We start from the raw sequence: 18,417 nt of genomic DNA, 5'->3' as shown, positions 1-18,417 counted from the left end.
GGTCACACCTCAATCTACAGACTCTAGGTGGAAAAGGTAGAACACATTGGTGGTCTTCCCACTTCTTTTGGTCATTATGACTAAGTCAGTTGGCACACAAGTGAAGATCTCCCATAGTCTGTTTCCACTGAATGGCGTTTAAGTCAAACAAGGTTGCTGACCCCTCTTGGCTAGGCTCAATTCTGTTGCTCCAGAAGAAGGAAGATAGGGATAAAAGAGAAGAACTTTTTTCAGTGGACCAGTAGGAAGACAGGCGAGGTATAGCAAGTCTAGTGCAAAGACAGGTGATCACAGTGTTGTAGAGAGGTAGCTGTGAGGTGAAGAAGCCAGCTCTGGAAAACAGTGAAACAAGGGAGGAATTCCAGGACACAGCTGGGCAAAAAGGAGAAGCCAGGTGCAAACCACACAGATAATCCGCAATGCGGCTAATCCATTCATAATTTAGTGATAGTATGGTTTTATATATTTCTTCATCTGGCTATCTCCTACGTGTCCTTCAAGACTCAACTCAAGTGTCACCTCTTCCAGTAAGCATTCCATGAACCCCCATTCTGATTTTTTTTTTAAATGTCAATCCAGCGTGTTCCCACAGCACTCTGGACTTAACACTGTTAGCACTACTATACTTTTTATATACATAGTTCCCCCATTAGACTGAAGATCCTTTGAGAACTGGGGTCAAATCTTATTTGTAATTTTATTTTTAATACCTAGAATACAATAGGAGAGTAATAAATGTTTGTTAAATGCTTACAGACACATATCTGTGTTCTTTACCACTCATTCTAACTCATTTAAATTTTTTTCTTGGTGCCAACTGATCTCATTTTTCACCAATTTTAAAGAAAAGACCTTGCTATAGTTGATTATTAAGAATCAATGTCACTGTACTTCTGCTAACCCCCCAAATTATGAATGAGACAAACACTTCAATCTGTTTTATAATTCCAAATAATAAAATGATACTTACATTCAAAAGCTTCATCACTATCATTATCTTCATCTGAACTGATTTCAGCATATTTTGGCTTTTCATTAACTGTGCTACGTTTGCGTTTGTTCATTTTCACCCGTTCACAAAGTGGCATTGTGGATTCAATTTCTGCCAGGAGTTCAGGGGGCAATTCTTTTAACACTGATTGATCTATACTACCTATTAATAAAAGGTAAGAAAAAATTTAAATCTGGGTATCAAAGAAAAAGTTTCAACTAAATTACCAGCACAATAAAAATATTACTATTTATTTTTTAAGTTACCTTTTCAAATAAAATATGCTCACACTTGAAATTCTAATACTTTTAATCTTAAAAAGAATTTGTATATATTTAGTTTTAAAAAGTTCTTAGAAAAATGGCATTAAAATACGCCTATTTCAGTGTAAAAATTTTGAAGCTCATGTACAATTTTTTTCATAATACACATTTCTATGAATGTTTGGAGATTCCTTGTTTATACAGATTTCAAAAGGTTTTTCTTATACCTAAATGAAAATGCTTTATGGTTTATTTTTAAAGAGCATAACCAGTACCCAAACATTTTTTAATTCCATTTGCCATTAACTTCTTGAAGTCCCTGGTATATGTGGATATATACATAAATACTTATCTATATACACAGACAATAACATTACCATATAAATGAAGGGCAGTAACATCATCAATTTTTGAAACAATGTCTTCATTGAATAAAAACATTCTGAAACTAGAGATCACTGGTATCAGCAAGCGGATTTGTGATAGATGGTATAGTTCACATACTAAGTAGTACCCTAATTTGTTCTATAAAGGTATAGAGACCTATAATTAGCTTGAAACTCATGTTACTACACAGTACAAATGACAAAAGTTGGAGGACATGCACCACCTCCTTTTATGATCTTAGCAGTTGTGTAGGGTGGCTGGGATAAGAACTTAATATATGCTTTAACCTGTCACTGCCTAAATAAGAAGTAAGTTAATGTCTTTAGCATTATGAAGAATTTCTTCAGACAAACCAATATATACTGGGGACAACAGAAATATGTACAGTAAGGTAAACAAGCCAAAATATTAAAAATATAAATGTCTATAACTGAAAAATAGTAAATTCCACACTGTTACAAGTTCCTATTTCCCTTTTCACCCAAAGAATAAAGACAATGAAAATACGTAAGCGCAGTACAGTAAGAATCATTAACATCACACTAATCCTACACACATCCACATATAATTTCTATGAAGAAACAAATTGTAAAATCTTGACAGTTTAAAAACAAAGAAGTGGCAAAAGTTATTTATTCAGGCTAATTTTAGTGTCCTTGATGACTGACAAAGCTGACATTTTTACTTTACTTACCCATGTAAATCTTTTAATGAAAGCATTAAAAATGATACCTTACCTGATAAATTTTATTATGAATTACAGCAAATACTTTAGTGGTTTACAGCAGGAAATATTAGCAACTTATAATCAATTTTAACACTATCCTTTATAGCATTCAAATGATAACACTGTTTATATAAAGAGTAAAAAATAAGTCATAACAGAAAAATAAATAGGTTCTAATTAAGACCTATTTAAAAGTCTGAACAATATACAAATAATTCAAGATACAGAAAGCAAAGTATTAATCTTCATGGAGTAATATCCTTTTTTATGCTTCTGAAGTTTCTGTTCAAGATCATGAAGGAGTTATTTCAGTAACTTTCAGTCTTCTATTCTTCTAAGGACATGCATGGTGGCAGTAATACCCAACAAAGATCCAATACTGGTGACTGGTATTATTACAAATACTTCATTGCTGAGAATCCTGATTCTCATGTTGAGTCTACCTTGCCTACGTTGTTTTTAAATCATAACATTTACTTGTATTGACTTATTAATTTAAAGAAATTTTACCAATGACAGCTATTTTTTAGAATACTGGTCGAAGTAAAAGAAATCAATTTTAGCTTTGCATTATCAGTATTTTCAGCTCCAAAATGAATGTATTCTGCATGTCATTTATAAGTCTTTAAAGCTATGAATACCTCTAATTAAGTATGTATTTCTTTTTTGATGGGAGGCTCATATTTTCTAGAATACATCTTTCAAGCATGCATACCTAGATGGACAATAAATGCTTTGACTGAAAATTCTGTGGTTTATAATTTCTTATGTTCATTATTATAGATATTAATTACTGGATAGTTCCTAAACTGCTGAATTTTACAGACAAATAAAGACATTCTCCAAATTTTCTCAATAGAAAATTTGTAGTATTCTAATCTTTTTAGGCTTAGAAATTTGGGTAACTCGAAGTATTTGGCCTTTAATCCATCATAGGCCATTTTTTTCTTTTTTAAAGTTTTAGTATCAGTGAAAAAGAAATGTTTCAAAAAGATTATTTATTTGAGAGGTCGAGTTACAGAGAGAGGGGAGGGAGGGAGGGAGGGAGGGAGAGAGAGAATCTTCATCAACTGATTTACTACTCCCCAAATGGCCACAATGGCTGGCACTGGACCAATCTGAAGCCAGGAGCCAGGAGCCTCTTCCAGGACCCTTATGTGAGTGTAGAGGCCCAAGCACTTGAGCCACCTTCCAATGCAGGGAGCTGGATTGGAAGTGGAGTAGTCAGGACTCGAACTAGTGCACATATGGGATGCCGGCACTGATGGCAGAGGCTTAACATACTATATCACAGTGCTGATCTCGAAAATGTAATTTTTAAAAAATATATTTATTTGAGAGGCAGAAAGAGAAGGGAGAGAGTAGGTGCTCATTTGCTATTTCATGTCCTAAATGCCCACAAAGGCAGGGACCAAAGTTGGGAATTGGGACTAAATATACAGGTCTCCCACATAGGTGGTGGGAACCCAATTGCTTGAGCCATTTCTGCCACCTACAAGGTGTGCATTAGCAGAAAACTGGAGTCAGGAGTTAGATAGAGGCAGACCTTGAACACAGGCAATCCGATGTAGGGTACAAGTATCTTAACACTAGGCTTAATTATACCCACCACTAACATGGGATTTTTAAAAAGTAGATTTACCTAACTGATTGTTCCACGTAGGTTAAATTCACATCATAAACACATACTGACTTGATAATAACATCCCAGAGTTAAAATTATTTTGCAGATAAATATTCAAGGGCTAATGTATGTATTTGTACTTGTACTCTCTCTACAGTGAATTAAGAAGATGTCACCAGAGCAAGGGCTCTATTGTCCTTACAAAAATTCTTCCTAAAGGTCAAACACTGACAATTTGGGTCTTATATCCAGTAACTCAGATATCAACACTTATTTGTGGTAGAGGGGCCTCAAAGTTCCTAGAAAACGGAGTTGAAAGAAAGATAATCAGACTTTTCTGTGAACTTTTTGAATTCCTTTTTACTCCCTTAAATTAAGACACTATCAAGTTTAAGAGTACTAATATTCTATAGATCACTTTAACCTCTGCACAACTTTCAAAGGTAAAACCACTTAATTCAAAGACCAAACATTGTATTTCTGAACATGACCCACTCAAGTTAAAAAAATTCAGCAATGATTAATCTCTCCCAATGTACTGTCCTATAAAAGTGAATCCTGTTACATTTTGAATGGAACTGTCTATTCAACAGGCTTATGTATTTTCTGAATTAAACACATCCTTTCTTTTTATGAAAAGTTGGCTCAGCTAGATCCCTTAATCACAAAAGCAAAAGGTTAATGAAATGCTTGATTTGCCTAACAAGTCCCAATATTTTAAATATATTATCAAGCCGGGTGTAACGTGTGTGTCGGTGGGACTGGAACCAAGTGGTGTGGACACTGCCGGGCACACAGGAGCCAGGTGCTTGGCCCGGGACTTCCTGTGCACCTGCTATGTCTGGCTTTACATTTTGAAGCACAAATAAAAAACTTCTTGGTTGGCTCACTAAAAAAAAAAAAAAAAAAAGGATCTCAAATGAATAAACAATGAGTACTTAAAATGATCCATCTGATGTAGTTGATCACATTCTTTCCCCTGAATTAGGAAATAATTCCTTAAATACAAATCTAATATCACACTATTTTTTAATGCATTGATGACTTTGTGATTGCTGCTGTTTGCCAATTTGCTCCCCAAAACTTCAGACTGATGATGCTGCATAATTATCTTTCTCACACATCATTTCTTTTGCCCCAACTATTTTATTCTTTATATAAGATATTTGAATTACTATCAAATTTTAGATTATTGATTTGAGGAATAATGCAATTTATTCACAATTTCGTGAATATGTAACTTCAGCACACACATATATTTATATATTTATATGTGTGTGTGTACTCCATAAATACAATGCACCTCCACATTCTAGCTCTAATAGGACTAAAAAATACACTTAGTCCTCAGTGTGCCACATTTTAGAAATCTTGGATTTCTGGTGTAAATCAATCACAACTAGCACATGTGCTAGATTACTTAAACCAGAAGTCATCAAAAGACTTAAAGTCCCAAAGAGTCACTGATTTAATACTTAATAATAAGAATTGTTTTTCAGAAACAGGAAAACAAACGAGGTTAAAATAAATCACCTCAACAAATTCTTTCGCTTCAGTGACATTTCTTCCACTAACCTACCTATGAAATTTAAGGATAATATCAAATGATGTTTAACTTCAATTAGAAGTAAGCAGGGGCAAGAAGAAAAAAGCAAAAATTCAACAGTCTAGATTGCCAATATGTCCTCTTTTGATCATAAGTGAGTCAATATTGTTTGAAAACACGTCTTTTGTAGTTGCAAATGGTTCCTAAATGCAAGGCAACTATCCCAGCTAAAGCCACTGTTAGTGAGAACTTTCAAGGAATATTAACTACTGATAACAGAACTCTGAAAAACAATAGCAGTTGAGAAGTAGAAACAAAGGAAGGAACCTAAAGAGAAACTGAAAAAAAAAAATGTGAGTATAAACAATGAGACCAGGATACTGAATGTTCCTTCCAAAGGGACACCCCCTTGTCAAATGTGATGGCAAAACCAGAGAGAGACTATATTAGGCTCAGAAATGTTTAGTGAATGAAGGGAAACAGAAAATTGCTAATTAAAAAAAGTTTTGAGGTCACAAAACAGTGGCCACGGAGGAACTTAGACATGTGCAGTTAAGCAATTTTGTGGAAAAAGCAATAAAAAACTAGAAGGATCATATTTTAAAATCCATTTTATATTATATCAAAAATGTATTCATCGTCTTAATATCTGTATCAGGTCCTTGTAGAGTTTCATGAACTTTTTTAGAATAAGAAGGAATTAAGAATTTTAAAGATTATTTCTTCATAAATAGGTACAGGTTCTCTTAGAATTAGTGCTAGCTCTTTACCATTTATCATATACCTATTAATCATATATCTATTTCTACAGATACGAGAACGTGTAGAAGTTATGTTTTGGGACTGTCTTAAGGTAAAAAATGGAAACAAAAGGACATTTTCAAACAACTTTATAGGTTTGATGTTTATGAAAGCTTCTGGTGATTCATTCCTTTTGTCCAAAAACTTCTACATAGGGAAATCATGGGCACAATTTTTAAAAATATTGCTCCAAAATTATATTCAACAATAGCTTATGCCAACCTCTGCAAAAAATACTTCAAACATTCCTAAAACTATCACTGATAATATAGTGTTTATTTCAGCATTTAAAGAGCTTTAAATTTTCATTATTTATCTTCATTTTTATTTGAAAGGCACAGAGAAGAGAGACATTTTCTACCTGCTACTTCACTCCCCAAATGCCACAACAGCCAGGGCTGGATAAGGCCAAAGCCAGGAGCAGGGACTTCAATCTGGGTCTCCCATGAAGGTGTCAGGGACCCAAAGTACTTGAGCCACCATTTGCGAAGCACACTGTATTTGGAAGCATTGGGGATTCAAAGGAGGCAACTCATTGATATGAGATGTAGAGATCTCTAAGGGCATATTAATTACTACATTAAATGTCCCTATTTGAGCATTTTAGAAAGGTATTTTACAAAATGTTCAAAAGAATCAAAAATAAATTTTTCCTCTGTCTCATTACAGACTACTAATTATTACAATCTACTTCAGAGAAAATAAACCAAGAGTTCTTCAATTTAGGAATTCATACACTATGCCATAAATCTATTCTGAAAGATTTTTCTCTCAAATTTACAGAAGCTGAGGGTCTTTTGTTGTTGATTTTAAGATTTTATTTATTTATTTAAAAGGAGAGAGAAAAAAAAAGTTCCTCCATCTACTGGCTCATTCCCCAAATGCCTGCAACAGCAAGGGCTGGGACAGGCCAACACCTGGAGTGAAGAACTCCATCCAGGTCTCCCACTTGGATGGCATCATTTCCTGCCTTCATAGTTGAATTAGTACAAAGCTGGATCAGAAGTGCAGTGTAACCTGGACTCAAATCCTATTTGAGATGCACAAATCCCAAGTAGTGGCCTAACCCACTGAGCCACAATATCTACTCTGAAGCTGAGTCTTAAACATAATCCAATTCAATTAGATTGTTGAGGCAAATAGCTATGTGTTTTAGTGATCAGTATTTAGCAGTGTAATTTCTACAGTAGATAACTGAGGTTTATGAAATAACTGCCTCTAAAAATGACTACAATCATTAGCTCATCAAATAAGCAGCATAGTTTAAACATTATTGACTATTAGAGCTGCTACATTACATTCACAGTGAAGATTAATTTCAGCAACTGTTTTTTCCCTTCAGTTTAAATGATCACAAATAACAAATAGTTATAGGATGTTTCTTGAATGAACTGAGTACAAGTAATAGAGAACAATACATTTATTGAAAAGAAGGAGGGGTAGGGATAAGTAAAACTGGTTTCCTTAGATATAAAGCTATTTTGACAGTCTAGAGTGTTTCAGAAAAACCAAAACCAAAATGAAATTATAAATGCTTGTAATTACTGATATTGGGATGCTAACACCTAAGGGATGATATCTGATGCCTTAAAGGGTCTCATAACTTTATTATTTTAATTTGGAGAAGTATTATACATTAGGGAAATATTCTGATAAACAGAGGTTACAACTAAGTATATTTTGGCATTTAATATACTGACAATATATTTTAATAAAGATATTTTAAGAACTTAAAAGATTTTATAAAAGATTATGTTGTCTCCTCATCCCCAAGGAATAAACAAGGTGACAGAAAGAGGATGGGACTAATATTGAGCTTATCTTATACTAGCTATAGATCAAAATAAAGATAAAAGAATAATTAAACAAATATGAATTGACAAAGTTATTATAAATTTAATGAACAAAAATTTGAAAATTATAGTTCCTGTACTACTTAATTCATGTATTAGTACACAAAAGATGTGAGTATACTAGTTTAATCTGCACACAAAAGTTTTTTTGAAAACAGCAGCAACACAATCTCTAGTCATCAGTGGGCATTTAATAACTTTAATATGTTCTTGTTATTTGTGAGGTAGTGTGCTAGGTACTAGGGATACAGACATACTGTCATGGAAATAAAATCAAATTAAACAATATCACTTTAGACTAATGTGCTTATACAAAAGACAAAAATAAGTGACCTGTATTAGGAGTTATAAATCTATATCTATCATATATTCAAAATTCATTCACTTAAAGCATACTGAAGAAATTTCAAATTACCCTAAAGAATATTTTATACATGAACATCAGATAAAATATTTGAAGAGTGTTTTTTTTATTTATTTATTTTTTGAAGGCAGAGTTAGACAATGAGAGAGAGACACAGAGTGTTATTTTATAGCTCTTCCAAGAAAGGAAAACCTACTAAAAATTTGATCAATTGGGAATCAACCACCAAAGTATCCCAGCAATATTTATACTAATTTCTTAGAAAAACATTAATACATTAGAACCTGTAATTATTTTTGTGAGTTTGCAAAGAAAATCTTAGTAATCCACAACTGTGCTCACACACATGTAGTAAAAACAAAAGCAAAAACAAAACCCCACAATCACAGAACTCTGTGATTACTGATCAGCAGTAATTTTAGTAAACTAAAATTGAACTACATATAAAACTGAACATAACATATATATAATAGAATGTAACATATATAGATACTAAGATATAAAGCCAAAAGATATTTATATGCATCCTGAAATGAATTCAAGCACTGAAATCATACTTTGGTAAAAACTGTTCCTTACTGTAATTGCAGATATGTTAATATATGTGTATGTATACACAAACATGCACATGTACATACACATACACACATACTCAACCACTCTAGTAGGAAGACACCCAGCAAGTCTACTTACTAACATGACCAAATCAAGTATATATAATTGTAACAGTAGTACACAATATGTATTGGTGCTAAAAAGACATTCATAAGCAATGAAATTACATGTGAAAAAATACACAGGAAATAATACAGCTTTCACTAATTAGCAGTTATATTTACTTCTTGATGTTCTTTAAGCAGTTGTAAAAGAAAATTTGTTAGAACATAGCTTAAAGCAAGGCTAGTATTAAGCTGACAGAGGGCAGGGAGAAAAAGACGGTCCAGAACAAGGAAAACAAGAGGGTACCACTTTCCATCTTTCACCTGGGTCTTCTAAAACTGTGTAACTATATACTCTTTACTTCTTAAATATAATTTGCTCCCAAACTTTTACTGAAAATGTTTCAAGAAAATCTAGATTCAAAAGAAAGCAATTCTGATGCTAGCCCTACATTCTATAATCTCTTATTTTATATTAATAAGAAATCTTGAAAAGATACATTCGAGTTAAATAAAATATTTCTAATTAAGGCTGAAGTGTTAACTAGCTTTTACATGTCTGATTGCCATAACCGAAAAGTTAAAAAGCTTTACCAAAAGAGTACAAATATTACTGATTCAGAAGGCAAATGATTTTGGTTTTAAAAGAGGGAACAAATAAACAGTAAAAAAGCAAATATCCAAGGAACACCAAGTAAGAATACCAACATAAGTCACTGTGTTTTTTTGGAATAAAGCATTCTTTCTAGTAATACTGTGTTTTCAAAGAGTGTTTTCTTGGGGGGGTAGTCAAGACACAATAGGTTAAAAAAATAATAACCATTCCACTTTCCATGTTTCCTAAAACACTGTAGTGCTATATAAGACCACTTTCATTGACGATGCAAATGTTCTCTATCTGTGCCATTCAAAAGCTACATGTAACTACTGAAGAAAAGAAATTCCTAAATTTTACTAAATTTCTAGCCAAAAGGAACTATTGGTTACCATACTGGATGACATAATTACAGACTGCATATATTTAAGTATAAAGTTTTTAAATCACAGAAAAAAAAAATTTAAGGTCAAACATTCAGTTCCATTGCCTTTAAAACTGTATGTTAATTTATTTAAATTGATAGGCTAAATAGGTCTTGCCATATAACAACATAAAAAATATTTTAAACATGAGTACACAAAGAACAGCAAGTTACATTTTGTGCACAAACTGACATTTTTAGCATTTAAGACTCTCCCTGTCCCTACCTCGTCCTGGAAATAATATTATTAAAGACTAACCAGAGAACCAGAGCACTGCAAACTTAACACCAGCCTCCCACCCCAAAACTTTATGATTTAACCCAAGAGACAAATACAATTTTGTATTATCTTTGCATAAAAAGGGTAGATTATTTTTTTAAAAATAAAAAACCACCTCCCCAGAAAACCTTTGTATAACTTTCTAAAATTTACAAAATCAAACTATTAATCAATAATTAACTCTGAGGTAAGTCTATAAGAAAATAACACTATCATGCATTTAGCATTCTTTAAAAATTTATAGCAAAGATTCTCATATACCATATAACTTTACTTAAATGCTAGATATTAAAATTATCTTATTGTACAGTGGAGTATCTCACCAGCCAATGAAACCTGTTAAATACATCTATTTTTATATCTCATTCGCTTGATTAATGAGCAACTTCCAGAAATATCTGATAACTAAACAGCAAAAGAACTTATTTCTGTGTAACCAAACAGGAGTAAAATTGAAGACCACCATGAGCAGTTTCAAGCAGGAATGGGAGAAACAGAATTCGCTCAGAACTTTCATTGAGAATTTATCAACACTTCTGGAAACAATCCATATTATTTAATATAAATACTTATAATTAATAGCTTTTTTTTTTATCTCTGTAAACCTCCATTTTTAAAAATAATCAGAATTCTTAAAATTTTAAACTTATTAGAATACAAATGACATCAGAAGTATTCTTACCTTTGTTTGACTTTGATGGTTTATTCTTGATAGATTTAAGTGAACTTCTTGATTTATCCTCTCTATCTTTAATAAGTTTCTGAACATCATCCAAAGACAGCTTTTGCAGAACAACTACAGGTTTAGCTCCTTTATTTAGATCTTCAACTAATCCCATTTTTTCTACCTTGTCTTTCTGTTCTCCTTTCAATTCCATTTTTTTTGTCTCCTGAGTAATATTGCCATCTTTATCCCTCTTGATTTTTGGAATGACAAAATTTTTCAATGCACCAGACCTGCCCCCCAACAAATAACTTGGAAATTCTGCCTTATTGTCAGGATGTGCTTTATTACTGTCTACTTTACTCTTGTTACCCTCTGTCCTTTTGTCATCTTTACTATTTGGTGACTTAAAACTAGGCTTATCAGGTCTTGATTTATTAGAATCTCCTTGTTTAACACGAGGACTGTCAGGTCTTGATTTTTGTTCTCCGGAAGACAGTCTTTCCCTTGAGTCCCCTGATTCATGCCTATGTTTTCTTTCTAGTTTATCAGTTTTTGAAACATCTGATTTAATACCATGTTCATTTCTACTAGAGGATCTCAATGTTTCTGGTCTTCGAACTCTAGACTGATCCCCCCGATGTCGCTCTGATTCACCTTTGTCATCTGATTTTTGTTTATTATCATGGTCACGTCTTAGTGACTCAGAAACAGATCGCCCATCAGGTCTCTGCTTTAAGGCTTCAGCTCTTTCTGATTTTAATCGAGGTGAATCAGATTTAATATCCTGTTTATGTTTAGACACTTCAGGTTTTTTCTCTGCTGATGGCTTTCCAGAATCCCTCCTATTTTCATGTCTGTGTTTTGGTGTTTCAGGTCGACTTTCATTTTTTTGCTTTGGAGTTTCAGGCCGGCTCTCACCTTTTTGCTTTGGAGTTTCAGGTCGCCCGTCACTCTTCTGTTTCGGGGTTTCAGGACGTCCATCACCCTTCTGTTTTGGGGTTTCAGGACGCCCGTCACTCTTCTGTTTTGGAGTTTCAGGGCGGCTTTCACCCTTTTGCTTTGGGGTTTCAGGTCTTGATTTTGTTGTTTCTAACTTGCTATTATTTTGTTTATTATCATTTGGTTTTGTGTCAGATGGTCGATTTTCATTCTGTTTAGGCTCGACTATGGTGTTCTCATTTTGTTTGGATTCAGTTGTTCTGCTCTCACTCTGTTTAAGTTCTTCTGTTTGGGTTTCATTTTTAGTTTCTGACTTATTTTCATTTGATTTTGTCTCTCCCAATCGGTTTTCATTTGGTTTGGATTCTGACAATCTACTTTCATTTTGTTTCATTTCACTTTTTGAAAGCTCAGCATCAGACTTTTTTTTAGGTGTCTCAGGATGGTTTTCTGGTGTAGATTTAAGACTGCCAATAATATCTTCCTGAAGAACAGAAATAGGTGCATCATTACATTGTTTGGTTTCTTCAGGCTTTTTTATGGAGTCTGAATCCTGAGTAATAGAAGCCTGAGAGTCCACTCTTCCTGCCTGATGAAGATCAATGCTAACCATTAATGCTGGCCTTGACCCATTTCCCGTAGAACCCGTCTCCTGAGAAGCTGGTCTATTACCTCCTGTAGCACCCCCAGCCTCCTGTGGGTAAGAATCTTGTTTTCTTTTTTTCAAAGGCTTATCTGAAATTCAAAGATAAATATTCAGTATCAGTAATAGACATATATTCTTGATTATTAAAAATCATAAGGACTTTGACCATCTTTTTAAAATCATAATTTTTAAAATGTAGCTAATGCAAATACATATATATAACAGTAAGCAAGAATTACATAATGATTTTAAAACCAAGGTGTGAGGAAATATTTATGTTTGCTGGAACCCAGTGAATATTAGTGATTATAAAGAATTTTACAGTATATTTTTTGAAAATATAATTAAGTCTAAGAATATAAAATTAAGAAACTTCTAACACATCAAATAACAATATGTTTATGTTTGCATTTGTTAAAGAAAACCGATATTCTTTATACAAGAATCAGAAAATTTGAAATACAAATCATACTACTAAAGATAAAGCATATGAGGGTAGTAAGGAAAACAGATAATTTAAGTATTGTTCATAAATCTTTGATCCAGAATTCAAATTCTTCAACGTGTTAACAGCACAAATGGAGTTTAAAAGCTAACACACAATATTAGAAAGAATAAATTTAAAAATAAGGAATCATATATATCAAAAATATAAACCAGAAGCATATAAGAACTTATAAACTTCCATAAAGAAAACCTGCTTCCATTCCTACACACAAACTTTTAGGGATCTATATACCAGCCTCAGAAAGAAATAGTTAGTTACCCTAAAGCATCAGCATGCATGCATATACACCAATACCCACACACACACACACACACACACACACACACACCTGCCACTGCAATAAAATGTTAAGATATTTTTAACAGCTATATATTTCTATACATTATTCCACTTCTAACTCAGATGTTTCTGGGTTGTTTTCTGTAAATTCAATTTCTAATTCATGGGGATAGTTACTTTAGAGCACACCTTCAGGTTTTGTCTGCTTTTACTTACTTGTTGACTTCACTATGCTTTAAAAGTAATTTCTAGTCATTTTTAACAGAGAACTTCTACATTCTCTTATATTATTGTGATTTACCATTTAAGGAAAATAGTACCACAAAGTGAAAAGTAAAACTGACAACTTTTTAAAAGAACAATCCCTTATTGTTAAGGAACCCAATTCTGATAAAAAAATGTTTTAAATGGTAATGCTTCTTTTATACAACAATGTTCTATCAATTTGTTATCAAAGTGAAGTAGCAGTTCATTCCAGTTAAAAACATAATGAAATGCAATTAAAATTTACTGTGTAAACAGATTAAGTTTTTTGATAAATCAAAGTTATTCTGCTCTGTTAACCAGAAGTCAAATCTATCATTACATGTGATGCTCAATTTGCAAAATGCCATAATAATAATAATAATAATAATAATAATAATAATAATAATAAGGGCCAGAGCCATGGCGCAGTAGGTTAATCCTCTGCCTGCGGTGCCAACATCCCATTTGGGCACCAGTTCTAGTCCGGGATACTCCTTTTCCAATCCAGCCCTCAGCTATGGCCTGGGAAAGCAGTAGAGGATAGCCCAAGTGCTTGGGCTCCTGCACCCATTTGGGAGACAGGGAAGAAGCTCCTGACTCCTGGCTTCGGATCAGCATAGCTCTGGGCCGTTGTGGCCATCTGGGGAGTGAACCAATGGAAGGAAGACTTTTCTCTCTGTCTCTTTTTCTCACTGTCTGTAACTCTACCTCTCAAATAAATAAAAACAAAATCTTTAAAATAATAATAATAAAGTCTGCTATCATTAGATTGTTTTCTCTAATAAAACACAGTAAGAATTGATAGAATGTTTTCCGCATCAAAATCTAAGAATAAAGCAAGGAGAATACTAAATTTATGCTTACAGAATCCTTTTTTTAAAAATACATTTTGTATTTATCTTTTATTACTTATTTGAGAGGCAAAGAGCAAGAGAGGGAGAGGGAGAGAGGGAGGTGGTGGGAGAGAAGAAGAGGGGAAGGGGGGGGAGAGACGGACAGAGCGGGAGAGAGAGAATAAGATGAACACAGAAAGAGAGAGTTCCTATCCTCTGGATCACTCCCCAAACGTCCACAGTGGGCAGGAATACAATCCAGGTCTCCCAAGGGGGTGGCAAGATTCCAATTACTTGGACCATCATCACCATCTCCCAGGGTCTGCACTGGTGGGAAGTTGGAATCAGCAGTCAGAGCTGGGAATAGAATCCAGGCACTCTGATGTGGGAGGTAGGTACCTTAATTCCTACACTAAATGTCTGCTCACAGGATTCGCTTTTTGATTATGCCACATAAAATAAACTTTATATTTTTCCAGAGGGCACACTAAATAATTACTATTTCCTAGATAGATTTTTTATTATTATTTCTTAGAAGTTCATGACAAGAATCTAAAAATTCATATAGTAAAACCTTTCAATGAATAAATTTCAGGCACTTGAAGATTTCTCTTAAGAAACTCATGGTTCATCTGCTTTTCAGGAAAACATTAACATACTTTAGAAGGCTGATATTTAAAGGGTTACAAAATACTTAAGTTTATAGATAATTAACCTCTTCCTAATTTACCTTTTGTCATTAAAAAGGAAAATTCACAATTTCGGAGAAATCATGATGTTTAATTTATTCTTGAACAATGGATCCCATTATTATTTGTAAAAAGTATATGAAAGCATTTTTACATAAGTAACATATTAAAATGAAAAAGATAATTTTTTCACTTAATTAAAAATTACTAAACACAAAGTTTCAGTATTTTCAGCTCCTGGAGAGTACTTCATCTCTTCTGTAAAACCTGGAAAATTTTCATAATTTGTGTTGGAATTCTTGGATACATTAAGAGCATGCACATTCTTATTCACCTGATCAGGTTCAGTTCCACCACAAATTTACTCTGAAGGGGGCTTGAACCTGTATAGGTCATTTCTGTCCATTCACTTTTGTTACCAAGTGTTCATTACATCTAATCTTCATCTAATCATGGCATGCCATTTCTAAGAAGAATAATTATAGTATTTGGGACACTGATTACGTTTAAGCCCTCTTTAGCATTGGGAACCATAAGATTAACTATTAGAATGTATGTATTCGTGAAGAAAACAGATGCAAAAGGACATCATAATTTCAAAACCAACAATTCTTGTCATCTAGATATTGATATTCTGAAAATAAGATATGCCCTTACAGAAATTCTGAACTCTGTTATGCTTACAAAAAACAAAATCACTATCGCTTACTTATAGCTACTACAAGTAATGACTGAAAGCACCTACAGTAGAAAGCAAAACAGTTATACACATGATAGCCAATTATGCAAAATGAAAACAGCTATTAAACCACGGCACAGAGTAAATGAATAATTGCTCCATTCCTGCCCCAAACCCCAATCTCTTATTCCAAATTACAGTGGATAACACAGATTGAGTATTAGTTATCAAAACAATTGGGACTGAAATGTTTCAGATATCAGAGTTTTTGAGATTTTGGAATATTTGCACAGACCTTCCTGGCTGAGCACCCCTAACACAAAAAGCTCTGAAACCTGAAAATTTGAGTCTTACTTCAGCTCTCAAAAAGCTTTCGATTTCAGATTTTCTGAACAGAGATGTTCTATGAAGGCTCCAGTGCAAGAATATTAAACATTATAAAAACTATTGGTGAAGCTGGGTCATTCATTATACTTACTAACATGGAAAGTGGACCTTGGGAAAAGATGAAATAGGCAAAGATGGACAAAGGAAGCCCTTCTTTGACAAAAGAAAGCAGGAATTTTCAGCAAAGAAGGAGATATTAATGTCTATGACAGGTCATCCCAGAAGCAAACATGAATAGTCTTTTAACATTAATTGATATAATGACAGATGTTAAAAGTATGAGCAAAATGATCATGAAAAGGTCCTTTTGGGATACCATAAAATATTGGGTTACAGATTCACCATATCAGTGTATATACAAAACTGTCCAAAGGGATAACAGGATAAAGGGACATAAATATCCAGCAATCAGGAAAGTGCTACCTATGAGTGGAACAGGGAACACAGCAGGAACTACCACAGCTTAGGCAAAACATTCCTTAGGACTACTTTACTCCTTTTCTTGAATTCCACAATTAACAGCTATGTTTCTTGAGTTGTATTATCTTATTTATATGATAGAGCTTTTTGATTTCTGGTTATTTAAAGAATAGTTCTCTAACAGCAAATGAATAATTGACAAAATTGAAATCTAAAGGAGAGTAAACAGTAAAACCCTATAGGTCAGACAAGTAGTCTTTGTTTCTTATAACCCATAACACAATAGTTGTTTAAAAAAGTTCTAACTACATTAAATATCACTTTTACAATTTAGCCCTAAGAAGTAAAAACTGATAACTGTGAATTCATCATGAATTAATTTCAAGGAAGAATTTCATCTGTGAAGGGCTGACTCCAAAACTACCACTTCAGACAAATTTTACTTTTACCTATGACCTCACCTGCAACTCCTAATCTTTCCAAAATCTTAGGTAACTTCTTAAATAAAAAATACTATCCCATCACACAACACAGAAACTAAATGCAAAATGGCATTTTAAAGGTGTTAGGTGGCACTTAATTCCAAGTTTTCAAATACATCCATGAAATAACAGGCATATGTCTTTGAGAAAACAAGTTTAAAATGACAACGGTAATATGACATCAGCAAAATCTACTTTTATCATTATAGCACCAGATAACTATATCCACCAAAACTGTAAGTCAATTTTGCTCAACTTTTCATTTATCTCTGTTATAGCCACATTATCATAGATTACAGAGTGAACTGTTTAGATGATTGAAAGTAAAATATGCATTATAAACTTCTGTAAACACGGTGTATAGTATGTTAATTTTGCTTTATTTACCTATAGAAGTTAGTAGTACAAAATAAGTTTGGTAATGCATTTAGATCTATTTACTATTCTTTTTTTCTTTTTTTAAAAAAAAAGATTTATTTATTTATTTATTTGAAAGGAGAGATCTTCCATCCGCTGGTTCACTCTCCAGATGGCTGCAATGGTCAGGGCTGGGCCAGGCCAAAGCCAGGAGCCAGGAGCTTCATACAAGTCTCCCACGTGGGTGGTAGGGGCCCATACACTTGGACCATCTTCTGCTGCTTTTCCCAGGCAGGGATCTGGGAGCAGTGAGCTGGATCAGAAGCGGAGCAACCAAGACAGCAACTGACGCCCATGTGGGATGTGGGCATTGCAGGCAGTGGCTTTACCCAAAGCCACACCACAACACAAACTCCTGCCCTTTCTCTTTTTTCCAAAGTAAAAATTTTGATTTCAACAAATATCATACAATAGAAATTCAAGAAAGTTAAAAAAATTCAGCATTTCCTCTATTGTTTGTATGAACAACTAAAAATCATTTTAAAATCATACTTCTAAAGGAGACAAATTTTCCATAATACAGTATATCTGGGTTAGGCAATCACAATTTCATGTATTTCTTGCAAATTTTCATAGGATTCAGGAATTTTGGATGGATTAATACTAAAAAAAGCTAAATAAGATTGCTCTCTTCACTTGACAAGGACATACCTCTATAAGCATTAGAGAAAGACATATATAGGTTACTTTAAAAAGTCCGTGGAAAACTGA

The 18,417-nt window shown here is 33.4% G+C and overlaps 1 protein-coding gene across 2 annotated transcripts in view; it reads right to left on the bottom strand.

Moving 5' to 3' along the window:
* NIPBL (NIPBL cohesin loading factor) overlaps positions 1-18,417 on the bottom strand; it is a 219,835-nt gene that overhangs the window by 82,808 nt on the left and 118,610 nt on the right. For both annotated transcript variants that reach the window (XM_089312739.1, XM_089312738.1), the window contains exons 10-11: positions 11,197-12,855; positions 971-1,153 (exon numbers count right to left, since the gene is read on the bottom strand). In XM_089312739.1, coding sequence (XP_089168865.1) covers positions 971-1,153; positions 11,197-12,855 — 1,842 coding nt within the window. The remainder of the gene's footprint in view (positions 1-970; positions 1,154-11,196; positions 12,856-18,417) is intronic.

The sequence above is a fragment of the Oryctolagus cuniculus genome, chromosome 14, assembly GCF_051225735.1.
Source record: "Oryctolagus cuniculus isolate XC-2025 breed Fujian yellow rabbit chromosome 14, ASM5122573v1, whole genome shotgun sequence".
Taxonomy (NCBI): Eukaryota; Metazoa; Chordata; class Mammalia; order Lagomorpha; family Leporidae; genus Oryctolagus; species Oryctolagus cuniculus.
The sequence above is the reverse complement of the archived record's forward strand: the minus strand, read 5'-3'. Positions and strand labels throughout refer to the sequence as shown.